At 32.0% G+C, this 17470-nt stretch overlaps 1 protein-coding gene and 1 long non-coding RNA gene across 3 annotated transcripts; one reads left to right on the top strand and one right to left on the bottom strand.

Annotated features, from left to right (window-relative positions):
• Nucleotides 1-4320: 4320 nt before the first annotated feature.
• On the top strand, nt 4321-9891 carry LOC141456826 (uncharacterized). The gene is made up of 5 exons (XM_074133121.1): nt 4321-4465; nt 4973-5085; nt 6516-6651; nt 7047-7139; nt 9695-9891. The coding sequence occupies exons 1-4, from the start codon at nt 4448-4450 to the stop codon at nt 7116-7118; spliced, it is 339 nt and encodes a 112-aa protein (XP_073989222.1). The 5' UTR covers nt 4321-4447; the 3' UTR covers nt 7119-7139; nt 9695-9891.
• Nucleotides 6386-17035, bottom strand: LOC141456827 (uncharacterized). 2 transcript variants are annotated; one of them, XR_012460053.1, is made up of 4 exons: nt 11406-17035; nt 10466-10689; nt 9651-9754; nt 6386-6628 (listed from the first exon to the last, which is right to left on the bottom strand). It is a non-coding gene; the product is annotated as an uncharacterized lncRNA (long non-coding RNA). The 2 variants fall into 2 exon arrangements; XR_012460052.1 differs by having other exon boundaries at nt 10466-13478.
• Nucleotides 17036-17470: the final 435 nt, after the last annotated feature.

Below are 17470 nucleotides of genomic sequence, written 5' to 3'. Positions count from 1 at the left end.
CCAAATGCGGCTGTCTTAGTTTGCAGTTTGCTTTGAAGAAAAAATGTTTTTTCTGGTCATACTAAGTGAAGATTCCTGTATTTTCCGTACTTTTTTAAGTTCAATTATAACATTAAGACGACCCTAGATGTACCAAATGCGGCTGTCTTAGTTTGCAGTTTGCTTTGAAGAAAAAATGTTTTTTCTGGTCATACTAAGTGAAGATTCCTGTATTTTCCGTACTTTTTTAAGTTCAATTATAACATTAAGACGACCCTAGATGTACCAAATGCGGCTGTCTTAGTTTGCAGTTTGCTTTGAAGAAAAAATGTTTTTTCTGGTCATACTAAGTGAAGATTCCTGTATTTTCCGTACTTTTTTAAGTTCAATTATAACATTAAGACGACCCTAGATGTACCAAATGCGGCTGTCTTAGTTTGCAGTTTGCTTTGAAGAAAAAATGTTTTTTCTGGTCATACTAAGTGAAGATTCCTGTATTTTCCGTACTTTTTTAAGTTCAATTATAACATTAAGACGACCCTAGATGTACCAAATGCGGCTGTCTTAGTTTGCAGTTTGCTTTGAAGAAAAAATGTTTTTTCTGGTCATACTAAGTGAAGATTCCTGTATTTTCCGTACTTTTTTAAGTTCAATTATAACATTAAGACGACCCTAGATGTACCAAATGCGGCTGTCTTAGTTTGCAGTTTGCTTTGAAGAAAAAATGTTTTTTCTGGTCATACTAAGTGAAGATTCCTGTATTTTCCGTACTTTTTTAAGTTCAATTATAACATTAAGACGACCCTAGATGTACCAAATGCGGCTGTCTTAGTTTGCAGTTTGCTTTGAAGAAAAAATGTTTTTTCTGGTCATACTAAGTGAAGATTCCTGTATTTTCCGTACTTTTTTAAGTTCAATTATAACATTAAGACGACCCTAGATGTACCAAATGCGGCTGTCTTAGTTTGCAGTTTGCTTTGAAGAAAAAATGTTTTTTCTGGTCATACTAAGTGAAGATTCCTGTATTTTCCGTACTTTTTTAAGTTCAATTCCAACATTAAGACGACCCTAGATGTACCAAATGCGGCTGTCTTAGTTTGCAGTTTGCTTTGAAGAAAAAATGTTTTTTCTGGTCATACTAAGTGAAGATTCCTGTATTTTCCGTACTTTTTTAAGTTCAATTATAACATTAAGACGACCCTAGATGTACCAAATGCGGCTGTCTTAGTTTGCAGTTTGCTTTGAAGAAAAAATGTTTTTTCTGGTCATACTAAGTGAAGATTCCTGTATTTTCCGTACTTTTTTAAGTTCAATTATAACATTAAGACGACCCTAGATGTACCAAATGCGGCTGTCTTAGTTTGCAGTTTGCTTTGAAGAAAAAATGTTTTTTCTGGTCATACTAAGTGAAGATTCCTGTATTTTCCGTACTTTTTTAAGTTCAATTATAACATTAAGACGACCCTAGATGTACCAAATGCGGCTGTCTTAGTTTGCAGTTTGCTTTGAAGAAAAAATGTTTTTTCTGGTCATACTAAGTGAAGATTCCTGTATTTTCCGTACTTTTTTAAGTTCAATTATAACATTAAGACGACCCTAGATGTACCAAATGCGGCTGTCTTAGTTTGCAGTTTGCTTTGAAGAAAAAATGTTTTTTCTGGTCATACTAAGTGAAGATTCCTGTATTTTCCGTACTTTTTTAAGTTCAATTATAACATTAAGACGACCCTAGATGTACCAAATGCGGCTGTCTTAGTTTGCAGTTTGCTTTGAAGAAAAAATGTTTTTTCTGGTCATACTAAGTGAAGATTCCTGTATTTTCCGTACTTTTTTAAGTTCAATTATAACATTAAGACGACCCTAGATGTACCAAATGCGGCTGTCTTAGTTTGCAGTTTGCTTTGAAGAAAAAATGTTTTTTCTGGTCATACTAAGTGAAGATTCCTGTATTTTCCGTACTTTTTTAAGTTCAATTCCAACATTAAGACGACCCTAGATGTACCAAATGCGGCTGTCTTAGTTTGCAGTTTGCTTTGAAGAAAAAATGTTTTTTCTGGTCATACTAAGTGAAGATTCCTGTATTTTCCGTACTTTTTTAAGTTCAATTATAACATTAAGACGACCCTAGATGTACCAAATGCGGCTGTCTTAGTTTGCAGTTTGCTTTGAAGAAAAAATGTTTTTTCTGGTCATACTAAGTGAAGATTCCTGTATTTTCCGTACTTTTTTAAGTTCAATTATAACATTAAGACGACCCTAGATGTACCAAATGCGGCTGTCTTAGTTTGCAGTTTGCTTTGAAGAAAAAATGTTTTTTCTGGTCATACTAAGTGAAGATTCCTGTATTTTCCGTACTTTTTTAAGTTCAATTATAACATTAAGACGACCCTAGATGTACCAAATGCGGCTGTCTTAGTTTGCAGTTTGCTTTGAAGAAAAAATGTTTTTTCTGGTCATACTAAGTGAAGATTCCTGTATTTTCCGTACTTTTTTAAGTTCAATTATAACATTAAGACGACCCTAGATGTACCAAATGCGGCTGTCTTAGTTTGCAGTTTGCTTTGAAGAAAAAATGTTTTTTCTGGTCATACTAAGTGAAGATTCCTGTATTTTCCGTACTTTTTTAAGTTCAATTATAACATTAAGACGACCCTAGATGTACCAAATGCGGCTGTCTTAGTTTGCAGTTTGCTTTGAAGAAAAAATGTTTTTTCTGGTCATACTAAGTGAAGATTCCTGTATTTTCCGTACTTTTTTAAGTTCAATTATAACATTAAGACGACCCTAGATGTACCAAATGCGGCTGTCTTAGTTTGCAGTTTGCTTTGTATGAAACAAAGTGATTTCTGGTCAAACTAAGTGTTCATTATAGTATTTTACTATCTTCTTTAACTTTTACTTATTTATGAGGTCGACCCTAACTATACAAAATGCTCGTGTCTTAGTTCGCAGTTTAATAAGAAAGAAAAAGTCACATATCCGGTCAATCTAAGTGAAGATTCCTGTATTTTCCATTCTTTCTTTATGTTCAACTAGTACATTAAGACGAGCCTAGATGTGCGAAACGCTAATGTCTTAGTATGCAGTTTGCCTTGCATGATAAAGAGTTTTTTCTGGTCGAACTTAGTGAACATTCCTGTATATTCCAATATTATTTTATGTTCATCTTCTACATTAAGACGAACCAAGATTTAAGAAATGCGACTGTCTTTGTTTGCAGTTTGCTTTTTAGAGAGAAAACAATATTTCTATCCCAGTAAATTGAAGATCCTTGAATGTTCAATATTTGTTTACCTTTTAATTCTTTGTTTAACTTGACAAGGTTCTATGAATTCATTCATTGGTAACAGATTTTAGCGGGAATATTTTATGTGTACAATCAGATATGATGCTTAGGATGCCATAATTTAAAAACTTTCAGATAATATAAGCATCAATTTGGCATCTCTTCTAAGTGTACCTGGGGATGAGAAGCGTTAATATAGGAAGATACAGGGGTAATTTAGAAGAGAGGGACAAGAGGGTGGGAAATGGAAATTGCTGATAGAATACTCAGGCTCCATTAATATGCTAATGACTACAGCAATTTGATTAATGTGTTGTTATTTTAACTAATTTGGATATAAAGTGTAAAAATCTAAAATATTTACGAGCATATAGAAGTCCATAGTCTTTGGGAGTATTTTAATAAGATGTCCTAAGAGGTTATGGTTCCTAAATCATGATATGATTAGTGATCCAAAGCAATGCTCTTTGTTTTTTGATTATAATAATAACAGCGAACACCGGAGCTGGAGAAGGAGAACATTATGGGGTGTTTGGTATTTGTTAGATGTCTTCTTTCATCTATAATTTTCTTTTGGCCAGTGATGAGAAGCCCTTATCATTAACAATGATTTTAATAGGAATTAACAAACTATCGGTTAATGTACAGGTCTTAAATGAATCGCGATTTGAAAAAAACTTTTTTGATTCAGAACAAATAAGAAAACTGTTCAAAAAATGCATTCATCAACGTACCTTACCGATTTTTTTTATTTTATTGTAATTTAAGTGACACCAATTAGCAACAATCGGAAGTAAAAATCGTTGATTTATGTTCATCATTTATTTAAATTGGTTGGCACTATTGTCAAGTGTACCACAAAATATATTGTAAGATAATATATTAATTTCAGATCCTTAGATCGAATCATCTGTATATATTTTATATCTAAATATTTTATAAAAATTTTATTTTTATAATATTTTAATTTGAAACATTTCAATGACTCAAGTTCAGAATATCATATTGTCATAGTAACTTCATTCATCAGCTGATACTAAAGTGAGGTATGACTTGTTAATATGGTGGGGCCATTATCAGCTGATGTGCTGTACAAGTTACTTGGGGTGTTTAGTTCGGTAGAGCTCTATGGTCTTCATTGCAACTTAGTGGAATAACAAGTGCAGGCAGGACAAGAAGTGAATGTATTTCAATGAAAAAGTAAGTCAGCTAAAAGATTTCTTATAAATATGTTTTATTTTTAGTAATAACTTGAGATACCTCGGTGGCATTTAGTGTTTAATCTTATTTTTTTGTTAACATAAGAAGCTTCTTGCTAAAACATTATCCTTTACAATTAAAATGCATAAGGACATTAAAATTAAAATCTTCAATTCGCATGTTTTACAATTTTGGAAAAGTAAAGGCAATCAGAAGATAGGGTTAAGTTGGTCGATAAAAAGTTAACGATTAATTGTTAGCGGATATATCCTGAGCGTTTAGTTATTTTTTATTATTTTTTTAAAGTGCAATATTAAACTATTTATTGTTAAATCCTCTTTATTTGGGAAACTTCTGCAATGTCATTAAGAATATCTTTGCCCAAAGTAGAAAGAATCTTCATCCACTTTATCTATGTTAGAAGATTATTGAAATCTGGCATTCATTTTGCATTATTGTAGTAATATATCTAAGTTTTCAAATATTTTCTTCTTTTTTTTGTTGCAGGAAATCACTAATCTTGGACTTCGCTATTCACTGGCAGTTCTTGTCATTTACAATACATCGATGCTTAGACATTGGCTGTCTGCGTTCAACTCATTGCTGATGCGTTCATGTAAGTAAGTTTATTTGTTTTATTACTTATATTTATTGTTAGGAAGTGAAATTTTTACATCATTTATTTTTATTTTAAAACTAATACACTGACTGGTGAACAACCTGTTGCATATTGGACAGGAATCTACGCGTGATTTGCTATTATTACAGTTATATGCTTGTACCTAGTTTTGCTTCGTCTTTTTAGTCTCAAAATAGAAGTTTGAAAGGGCAAAAGTAATCTTAATAACTAATAACTAATCTTAATATCTCTTATTTTAATAATGGGTTGAATCATCCAATCTTTTTATAGGAAAATTTATCTGTTCACTAAGATTGAAAGCTATAAAAGTTGAAAATATATAATTTAAGCTCTGCACTAGTTTGACAGTGAACTTTATACAGTGGTTAGATTAGTAAATTGTTTGGTCAGAGATCGGCCAGCTGCAGTAAAAGTATATTTTAATCTAACATACATTTTCTTAAAAAAGATACATGGTTATAATTGAAACAATCTTTGTGAAAAACGGAATAGATCTTTTAGAAAACGGAATTAGTATACTTTAGAAATAATGTAGGGTTTATCAATCTTGAAATGATTTATTTCTTTCTTGATGTATATAATGTAAATTGGGTACCAAAATTAGATCCAGCTCTAATTTATTTAAAACTTCAGTGTGTTCTAAGCAGTGTGGTTCCTTTGCGGGTCGATCAACTATTATTATCGTGTTGTTTGAAAATTACTTACTTTATTGCTTGAACAAGATTAAGTACTGTCGTGTTGATGTCGTTTATCTCATCGACAACATCTCTAATGTATTTCATTAAGTCAGCTCACTTGTTTACGAGCTAACGCATTGTAGGTGTAATAGAAACCTTCCAAACTTGATTGCCTAATGAATAGAACGATTGTTAAAGTAAATACTTTAAACAGTTATTGCTGTAACGAAACAGTTTTACGCGTTCCTCTGGTTTGACACCTTGGACCATTTCTTACTTTTTGTTCATTAACGGTGTTGTTTCTATATTCTTTTCTTTTTTTTTTCTTACCTACACTAACGATATTAATTTTTTTAAATAGGTTTTATCTTATGTAAATAAATCCTGTTAATTGTATACGTAACTCTTTATCTATGTCCAACATGCTTGAATGTTTTTAATTTAGCTGATACTGATTCAATTATTGTAGATTTAATATGGTAAATGCATTTACTTATTTATTTACCATCGATAACTGAGAATCAGCTGATATAAAAACATACACAATGTTGGGGTACCATAGGTTAGGTTACTTTAGGGAAAGGAGAAGAAAACAGACTTAAATTCTTTGGAAATAAATCTTTTTATTTAAGATTAAATAATTATAATACGTTCTACAGTTTAAGAAGTTAACAAAATTTAAGAATAATCATTAGTTATTTGAATTACATAAGTAAATATGACATTATTTCAGGCTGCCGGCTATAGAGGTGCTCCTGTTGGTAGCAACTATCTCTTTCATTGCAACACTTTGCTCAGCATTGAGTTCTGGATGGGAATTGGCACTACTTCTGTTGCTGGCAATACCTGTCAAAGATAATTGTACAAAGGTTAGTGAAATTTCATTTTTAAAATCAGTTTTCTAAAAAAATTCTCTTAAACGTTTGTAATCTCTTTTTCAAATTTGCGCAATGAGATAAAGACCATACATAATCAGTCTCTTTGCATTTGTTTTCTTTATTTTTCCATTTTATTTAAATTTTCCATTTATCTTAGTAAGAACAGATCAATTGAAAATGCATCACTTATTAGGAAATGTTCGGTTTGCAAAAAATATATTAATAACAATTAAATAAAATAAAAAATGAAAACAAGAAGAAACAGAGACTGAAAAAGAAATAGAATTATTACAAATATTAGATAAAGTAAAAAGCAATACATTTTATTAAACATATAAAACTTATTAAAATAGTTTATTTAAAAATAAAAAATATTTTTGGTTTAGGTAACAAGAGGATTTGAGAACTGTGCAGGCAGTGAACAAGAAAGGATCCTTCTCTCAGGACGGTTGCACTAAATATTTACTTCCACCTTTTACGTAAGTCCTTTAAAATTATTTTGCATGTTGCATGTAATCAGCTAAACTGGCTACGTGGCTAACTGGTTAAACGTGCTACCTGGTTACCTAGTTCATCGGATAAACTGCATAACCAGTTAATCGGTTAAATTTGTTTTACTGGTATATCTGTACAACAGGTTTACTGGTAATCCAAACAGCCAACTAGTTTATTGAGTTAAACTGGCTAACTGGATAACTAGTTAATAAGTTACCTTGGCTTAGTCAGCCAATAAAACCGATTATCTATTTAAACCAGGTGTCAGTTAAACCTCTTAGCCGGTAAACCGGATAAACTGATTAACTAGTTAACCGGTTAAACTGGATGACTGGTTTACCTGGTTAACTAGTTAATTGGTTGAACTGGGTATCTAGTTGAGCTGATTAACTAGTTAACCGGTTAAACTGGATGACTGGTTTACCTGGTTAACTAGTTAATTGGTTGAACTGGGTATCTAGTTGAGCTGATTAACTAGGTAACCGGTTAAACTGGCTGACTGGTTAAACTGGTTAACTAGTTAATTGGTTGAACTGGGTATCTGGCTTAGCTGATTAACTAGTTAACCGGTTAAACTGACAGACTGGTTTAACTGGTTAACTAGTTAATCGGTTGAACTGCGTAACCGGTTTAGCTGATTAACAGTTAACTGGTTAAACTGGAACCTGGTTTAACTGGTTAAATGGTAAATGTATGAGGTTAAATTAGGTTAGGTTAACCTATCCTAACTTAACTTAACCTAAGTAAAAGGGGGGGGTAGGTTAGGTTATGTTAAGTTAATCTAAGGTAGCTTAATTAATCTCGACTTAACTTAACCTAACCTACCCTAGCCTAATTAACCTAGCCTAACTTAACCTAACCTACCCCTAACCTAACCTAGTCTAATCTAACCTAGCCTACCCTAACTTATCCAGTTATAAACTGGTTAATAAAGCAGCCAGCCAGTTTTGCCGATTAACTAGTTGACCAGTTAAACTAGCCAGCCAGTAAAAAAATTACTTCGTTAACCAATTTAACTAATGGAACCAGTTAGCCTGGTTACCGATAAACTTATTAACCAGCTTAACCAATTAACTAGTTAACCAGTATAATCTTATCAACTAGTTAACTGGTTTAATCGGCTGATGGGTTTAACTAGTCGACCTGATTTACTGGTTAATTGATTAATCTAGTTTAAATAGCTTACTGGTTTAACTAGTTAAGCGGTTAAAGTGGCTAACTGATTAATGGTATAACTGGGTAGGAAGTTAATCAATTAAACTTGTTAACTGTTCATCGGTCAAGCTAGCCATCTGGTTAAGTGGCGAAACTTGTTAAACTAAATCAAATGGATACCTTAGTCATTTCGTTTCACCTTACAACTTATTCTCTCAATTTGTCCACTTAACTCTCTAACATAGAAGGATAAACGGAGGATCAAGAAGTGGACAGTTATAAGAATCAATTGATAGGTGAAAAAAATATAATTTAATAAATGACAAAGGTAACCAATTGAACTAGTTTGACCAGTTAAGCCAGTTAACCAGTTGCTAGTTTGACCGATAACAGTTAACAAGTTTAACCGATTAACTAGTTACCCAGGTATACCCTTGACCAGTTAGCCAGTTTAACTGATCAACTAGTAAAACCAATAAGCTAGTTAAACTAGTTTGATCAATTAACTAGTTAACCAGGACGACTAGTTAACCCATTAGCCAATTATACCAGATAACTACGTTAAATAGGTTATACTGTTTAATTAGTAAATCGGGTAAACTGATTAAAATAGTTTATCAGTTAAACTTTCTAACAGGTTCAGATAGTTAAATTGGTTAGCTAGGTAATCGTTTTTACTGGTAACAGACTAGTTTTTCTAGCCAACCAGTTAATCGGCTAAACTAGCTACTTTGTTAACCAGTTTTTCTGGTTATGTACTTAATCGGTTTAACGGTTTAACTGGCTAACTAGTTTAACTAGTTATTCCTTTAAACTCGTTAAACTAGTTCTACTAGTTAATCTAGTTCAACTGGTTACTTTTGCCATTTATCCAAATATTTCTCTTCACCCATCATTTATTTTTTTCACCTATCAACTTATTGTATTCATCTATTCACTTATTAATCGACCTTCCAGCCTACATATGAGATATAAGTGGATAGGTAGAAGAATAAGTGGATAAATGAAGAAAATAAGTTAGTAGGAGAAGAAAATAAGTTGCCAGGCGAAGCGCAGTTACAGTGGTAACCAGTAAACTAGTTTAACCGATTAACTAGTACCAAGTTTAAGTGATTAGCCAGTCAACCAGTTTAACCAATTAAAACCGATTAAGTAGTTAGTTTAACCAGTTAACCGAGCATAACTGTTTTAACTGGTTACACTGGTGTAACTGTTTTCACTAGTAAAAGCAGTCAGCCAGTGTAACCGATTAAATTCTTATTTATAACCTGTGTAACAGTTAGCTAGCTTAACTGGTTAAAAGATTAACCAATCATATTACTTTAGATACTTTATCATACCTGTAACAGTGCATAATATGCCAATTGTGCTCTTCTTTTTCAAGGCATTAGTTGGATCCAGTTCTACATCAGTTTCGGACCCTGATCCATGTTCGGTGTCTTGTCTTCAGGAACATTATGAAAAATCAAATAACATTAAATTAGTTTGAATTGTTTTAACTATAAGAAAAATGATAATTTAAAACAAATTGTAATTTATTGTAGTTAAAAAAGTTATAATAAAAGCTATAATGAACTAATACTTCGTTCTTACTGGTTATTTCCCTATACACCTACTGATTAAGTTACTTTATTAAAAGAAAAAAAAGATAACAAATAAATTTCTTTCTACTATACAGACTGCAATTAATGCTCCATTAGCTAGCCAAAAAAAAATAAAATATTGAGTAAACTGAAATCTTGAGCATTTCTATAAATTGCTCCCATTCTTTCACTGATACATTTTTCTTGGCAAACTTGATGTTTTAAGCATGAGCTGGCATTTTTTCTTTAAATGAAGTAATATTTGCACGTTATGTATGTTATTATTTATTTATATTTCAGATGCTCATTACATTCAAATAATTTTTTCCGCGTCAACTCTAATTTATTTGCTTTTCAAGTTAGTTTCCTTATATAATGAAATAGATTGCCAATAAAATATTTTAAAACAATATAGCTAGCATTAGGAGTAGAAAAATTTCATAAACGAGTTCATTTTCTTAAAGCAAATGAATTTTCTTGACTTGGAGGAAATTTTTTTTATAATGAGTAAACAAGAAAACCGAAGCTTATTTTATAATCTAAATTAATGGAGAATCAGTAAATTTACTTACCAACAGTTTAGAGAAGTATTTGGAAGTTACAATAATAGAATAGCCCCATCACTTTGTCTGCACCTACAGCCAGCACAGGAGCTTCATCGAGTCCCAGCAGAGATTCAGTACATCCCCATAACATTTAAGACCAAAGACAGGCAACCTAGATTCTAACGAAAACGCTTTCATGGTGTGCAGTGGGGTTTTTGTCTGATTTGATAGTGGTGAACATTAAAGAAAACCTGTGGTAGAATACAAGAAAAGAAATACATTATACCCAAATTGTGGAAAGATATTACATTTATTGAAAACATCGGAAGTTATTACTCATATCTAGGAGGTTCAAACTTTAGTGCTAGTAATATTTTTACCGAACAGAAAAACCGTGTGATATTCACCGAAAGAGGAAGGCCTTCATAGATTATTTATATATTTGTTTGTTTTTAAGATATTATACACAACGTACATTATAAACATTACACAACGTAAGTATCAAGAAAAAACAAAACAAAATATAAGATACATACAAGCTAAAGGAGGTATCAGTTGCTTATTTCTGAATCTACTACAAGGATCTAATTAATAATTAATAAGGGGAGTTTCTGAGTTTCGATTTAAATATTCCATTTAGAATCCTATAAAAAGAACTAATCAAACTTAAGCACACTTGAGAAAAGCAAGTTTTAGAAATCAGTTCCAAAAAACAACATAGGTAATCTATGAAAACTAATTTTGAGCTCATAGTCGATTAAAAGAAAAGATCGAAGAATTCATCAAAAATGTTTAGAAATCAATTTAAATACTTTTTATAGTGATCAAAATTAAAGAATTAACTAACACTGAACATAGTTAAGACGAAGCAATAATATTAATTTGTAAGTAATAATTAAATGATAGGATGCTGTTTTCATGCAAGAATGATAAAAATATAATTAAATAATTGATAATAAAGTCTTACCTTGTTTAAAGAATATCCAAATTCATCAGCATCTCAATAGATCACCAGTCCAATAGCACTTGAAACTTTTTAAAATAATTCACAACACTATTCGCACTTAAAACTGTATATCACGCACTAAGAATAAATTAAACTCAATTTATAAAAAGAACTTTCACTGTGCCACGCACTAATATTCACCAAAAAAATCACGTTAATAATAAAGAGACACCACAAACGAGTTAAAGATGGCCGACGGTAACTGGCCATGCTGATCAGCTGGTAAGTAAAGGTTATCTGAGCAGCTGATTCCAGCTGTTTATTTATTTATTTATTTTCATACATAATCTACCAAAAAAAAAAATGTAATAATTAAATTAAATATTTATGAATCTTAACTAAAAAATTAAATCTTCTAAAAAAGATCGTAAGATTTGAATAATGTAAATAATAGCGTAAAAGCTTACCTAATTTTCTACAGCATTCCAACAAGCCAACAGTTAATAGAAAATAAAAGAAATCTTCACTAAATTTGACTAGAAATAACTTTGTTTCCTTCAAAGTAATATGCAGACTAAGACAGACGCATTTAGTAAGTTTCAGTCGTCTTAATGCAGAAATTGAAGTTAAAAAAGGAATCTTCACCTAGATTGACCGGATATATGGCTGGTTGTTTCTAATTAAGATGCGAACTGAGACAAGAGCATTTAGTATAGTTACGGTCATCCTAATGGAGAAGTTGAAGAAAAAAAAAATGGAACGTACTAGAATTTACACTTCGTTTTACTGTAAATATCTTTGGTTCCTTGAAAAGAAACTGCAAACCAAGACAGTGAAATTTGGCACATCTAGGGTCGTCTTAGTGTTAGAATTGAACTTAAAAATGTACGGAAAATAGAGGAATCTACACCTAGATTGACCGGATATACGGCTGTATATATCTAATTAAACTGCAAACAAAGGCAAGAGAATTTAGTATAGTTAGGGTCGTCCTAATGAAGAAGTAGAAGCAAAAAAGATGAAAATACTAGAAACTTTACTTTGTTTTACCGTAAATATCTTTCGTTCCTTGAAAAGAAATTGCAAAACAAGAAAGTGCAATTTGGTACATCCAGGGTCGCCTTAATGAAAGAATTAAACTTAAAAAGTACGGAAAATACAGGAATCTTCACTTAGTTAGACCAGAAATAACATAGTTTCCTTCAAATCAAACAGCAAATTAAGACAGTGTAATTTGATACATCTAGGGTCGTCTTAATGTAGGTATTGAACTTAAGAAGTACGGAAAATACAGGAATTTTCACTTAGTTTGACCAGAAATAACATTGTTTTCTTCAAAACAGTCTGCATACTAAGACAGCCGCATTCGGTACATCTAAAGCCATCTTAACGAAGGAATTAAACTTATAAAGTACGGAAAATACAGAAATCTTGTCTTAGATTGACCGGATATGTGGCTTTTTCTTTCTAATTAAACTGCAAACTAAGGCAAGAGCATTTAGTATATTTAGGGTCGTCTTAATGTTGGAATTGAACTTAAAAAAGTACGGAAAATACAGAAATCTTCTCTTAGATTGACCGGATATGTGGCTTTTTCTTTCTAATTAAACTGTGAACTAAGTCAAGAGCATTTAGTTAGGGTCTACCTTCATAGAAAAGTAAAAGTAAAAAAAGCTAGTAAATTACTATAATCTACACTTAGTTTCACCAGGAATCACTTTGTTTCATAGAAAGCAAACTACAAACTATAACAGTTGCATTTATTACAGCTAGGATCATCCTAACGTACAAATTGAACTTAAAAAGTATGGAAACTATTGGGATTTATTACTTAGTTTGACCAGAAATAACATCGTTTCCTTTAAAGCAAACTGCAAACTACGACACGAGGATTTAGAGTAGTTGGGGTCTTAATGTAAACAGAAATAAGAATGCAAAATATCCAACGCTAGCGCTCTTTATATGAGTTTTAATACCTACAGAAGGAACTAATCATAATTAAACACATTTGAGAAAAGCAAGTTTTAGAAATCAATTCCAAAAATCAATATAGGTAAACCAAGAATACTAATTTTGAACTCATAGTCAATTAATACGAAAAGATCAAAGAATTCTTCAAAAAGATTTAGAAATCAATTTAAATACTTTTTGTAGTGATCAAATTTTAAGCGATAATATTAATTTGTAAGTAACAAGTAAATGGTAACATGCTGTTTTCATGCAAGAATAATAAAAATATAATTAAATAATTGATAATAAAGTCTTACCTTGTTTAAAGAATATCCAAGTTCATCTCCAGTCCAATAGCACTTGACTCTTGACACTTTTTAAAATAATTCACTATTTACACTAAAACTGTATACCACGCACAAAGTATAACTTAAACTCAATTTATAAAAAGAAATTTAACTGTGCCACGAACTAATATTCACTTAAAAAATCACGTTAATAAAGAGACACGACAAACCAGTTAAAGATGGCCGACGGTAACTGGCCAGGCTGATCAGCTGGTAAGTGAAGGTTATCTGAACAGCTGATCCAAGATGTTTATTTATTTATTTATTTTCATACATAATCTAATCTACCAAAATAAAATGTAATTAATTAATTAAAATTTTATGGATCTTACCTACAAAAGTTAGATCTTCTAAAAAAGATCTTATGATTTGAATAATTTAATTAATAGCGGAAGTCTACCTAATTTTGTAGAGCAGTCCAATAAGCCAACAATTAATAGAAAATATAGGAAATCTTCACTAAGTTAGAGCAGAAAAAACCTTGTTTTCTTCCAAGCCAACTGCAAACTGAGACAGCCGCAATTGGGGCAGTTACGGTCGTCTTAATACAGAAGTTGAAGTTAAAAAAGCATGGAAAATACAGGAATCTTCACTTAGACTGCCCTGATATGTGGCTGTATCTTTCTAATTAAACTGCGAACTAAGGAAGAGCATTTAGTATACTTTGGGTCGTTCTAATAAAGAAGTTGAAGCAAAAAAGAAATGGAACGTACTAGAATTTACACTTCGTTTTACTGTAAATAACTTTGGTTCCTTGAAGAGAAACTGCAAACCAAGAAAGTGTAATTTGGTACATCTAGGGTCGTCATAATGTTGAAATTGAACTTTAAAAAGTACGAAAATACGGGAATCTACACTTAGATTTACCGGATATACGGCTGTATCATTCTAATTAAACTGCACACTAAGGAAGAGCAATTAGTACCGTTAGGGTCGGCCTAATGAAGAATTGTAAGCAACAAAGAAATGGAAAGTACTAGAATCTTCACTTAGTATGACCAGAAACAATATTGTTTCCTTCAAAGCAATCCGCAAACTATGACAGCCGTATTTGGGACATCTAGGGTCGTCTTAATGTAGGAATTGAACTTAAATAAGTGCGGAAAATACAGGAATCTTCACTTAGATTGACCGGATAATATATGGCTGTTTCCTTCTAACTAAATTGCGAACAAAGGAAGAGCATTTATGGTTGACCTAATGAAGAAGTTGGAGCAAAAAAGAAATGAAAAGTACTAGAAACTTCACTATGTATGACCAGAAACAACATTGTTTCCTTCAAAAGAATCTGGAAACTAAGACAGCCGCATTTGGTACACCTAGGATCGTCTTAATTCAGACGTTAATGTTAAAAATGCATGGAAACTACAGGAATCTACTCTCAGATTGATTGGATATACGGCTGTATCTTTCTAATTAAACTGCACACTATAGAAGAGCATTTAGTATAGGTAGGGTCGTCCTAATGAAGAAGTTGTAGCAACAAAGAAATGGAAAGTACTAGAATCTTCACTTAGTATGACCAGAAACTATATTGTTTCCTTTAAAAGAATCTGCAAACTAAGACAGAGTAACTTGGTACATCTCAGGTCGCCTTAATATAGAAGTTGAACATAAAATAACAATGGAAAATACAGGAATCTACAACTAGAATGACTGGATATATGGCTGTACCCTTCTAACTAAACTGCGAACAAAGGAAGAGCATTTAGGGTCGACCTAATGAAGAAGTTGAAGCAAAAAAGAAATGGAAAGTACTAGAAACTTCACTAAGTATGACCAGAAACAACATTGTTTCCTTCAAAAGAATCTGCAAACTAAGACAGCCGCATTTGGTACATCTAGGGTCGTCATAAAGTTGGAATTGAAATTTAAAAAGTACGAAAATACGGGAATCTTCACTCAGATTGACCGGATATACGGCTGTATCTTCCTAATTAAACTGCAAACTAAAGTAGGTGCATTTAGTATAGTTAGGGTCGTCCTAATGAAGAAGTTGAAGCAAAAAAGAAATGGAACGTACTAGAATTTACACTTCGTTTTACTGTAAATATCTTTGGTTCCTTGAAGACAAACTGCAAACCAAGAGAGTGTAATTTGGTACATCTAGGGTCGCCTTAATTTAGAAGTTGAACATAAAATAACAAAGGAAAATACAGAAATCTTCACTTAATATGAGCAGAAATAAAACTGCATTCTTCAAAAGAAATCTGCAAACTAAGACAGTGTAATTTGGTACATCTAGGGTCGTCATAAAGTTGGAATTGAAATTTACAATGAATCTGGAAACTAAGACAGCCGCATTTGGTACACCTAGTATCGTCTTAATTTAGACGTTAATGTTAAAAATGCATGGAAAATACAGGAATCTACATCTAGATTGACCGGATATATGGCTGTTTCCTTCTAACTAAACTGCGAACTAAGGCAAGAGCATTTAGTATTGTAAGGGTCGTCCTAATGAAGAAGTTGAAGCAAAAAAGAAATGGTACGTACTAGAATTTACACTTCCCTTTACTGTAAATATCTTTGGTTCCTTGAAGACAAACTGCAAACCAAGACAGTGTAATTTGGTACATCTAGGGTCACCTTAATTTAGAAGTTGAACATCAAATAACAAAGGAAAATACAGAAATCTTCACTTAATATGAGCAGAAATAAAACTGCTTTCTTCTAAGGAATCTGCAGACAGTGTAATTTGGTACATCTAGGGTCGTCATAAAGTTGGAATTGAAATTTAAAAAGTACGAAAATACGGGAATCTTCACTCAGATTGACCGGATATACGGCTGTATCTTTCTAATTAAACTGCAAACTAAGGTAGGAACATTTAGTATAGTTAGCGTCGTCCTAATGAAGAAGTTGTAGCAATAAGGAAATGGAACGTACTAGAATTTTCACTTTGTTTTAACGTAATTATCTTGGTTCCTTGAAAAGAAATTGCAAACTAAGACAGAGTAATTTGGTACATCTAGAGTCGCCTTAATTTAGAACTTGAACATAAAATAACAAAGGAAAATACAGAAATCTTCACTTAATATGAGCAGAAATAAAACTGATTTCTTCAAAGGAATCTGGAAACTAAGACAACCGCATTTGGTACATCTAGTATCGTCTTAATTCAGACGTTAATATTAAAAATGCATGGAAACTACAGGAATCTACACTCAGATTGACCGGATATACGGCTGTATCTATCTAATTAAACTGCACACTAAGGAAGAGCATTTAGTACCGTCAGGGTCGCCCTAATGAAGAATTTTAAGCATCAAAGAAATGGAAAGTACTAGAATCTTCCCTTAGTATGACCAGAAACCACATTGTTTCCTTCAATGCAATCTGCAAACTATGACAGCCGTATTTGGTAAATCTAGGGTCGTCATCATGTTGGAATTGAACTTAAATAAATGCGGAAAATACAGGAATCTTCACTTAGATTGACCGGATATATGGCTCTTTCCTTCTACCTAAAGTGCGAACAAAGGAAGAGTATTTAGGGTCGACCTAATGAAGAAGTTGAAGCAAAAAAGAAATGGAAAGTACTAGAAACTTCACTAAGTATGACCAGAAACAACATTGTTTCCTTTAAAAGAATCTGCAAACTAAGACAGAGTAACTTGGTACATCTCAGGTCGCCTTAATATAGAAGTTGAACATAAAATAACAATGGAAAATACAGGAATCTACACCTAGAATGACCGGATATATGGCTGTACCCTTCTAACTAAACTGCGAACTAAGGTAGGAGAATTTAGTATAGTTAGAGTCGTCCTAATGAAGAAGTTGAAG

This window comes from Rhodnius prolixus, unplaced genomic scaffold (assembly GCF_049639745.1).
Source record: "Rhodnius prolixus isolate KJV_2025 unplaced genomic scaffold, Rpr scaffold_10, whole genome shotgun sequence".
In the NCBI taxonomy this organism is placed as follows: Eukaryota; Metazoa; Arthropoda; class Insecta; order Hemiptera; family Reduviidae; genus Rhodnius; species Rhodnius prolixus.
The sequence above is the reverse complement of the archived record's forward strand: the minus strand, read 5'-3'. Positions and strand labels throughout refer to the sequence as shown.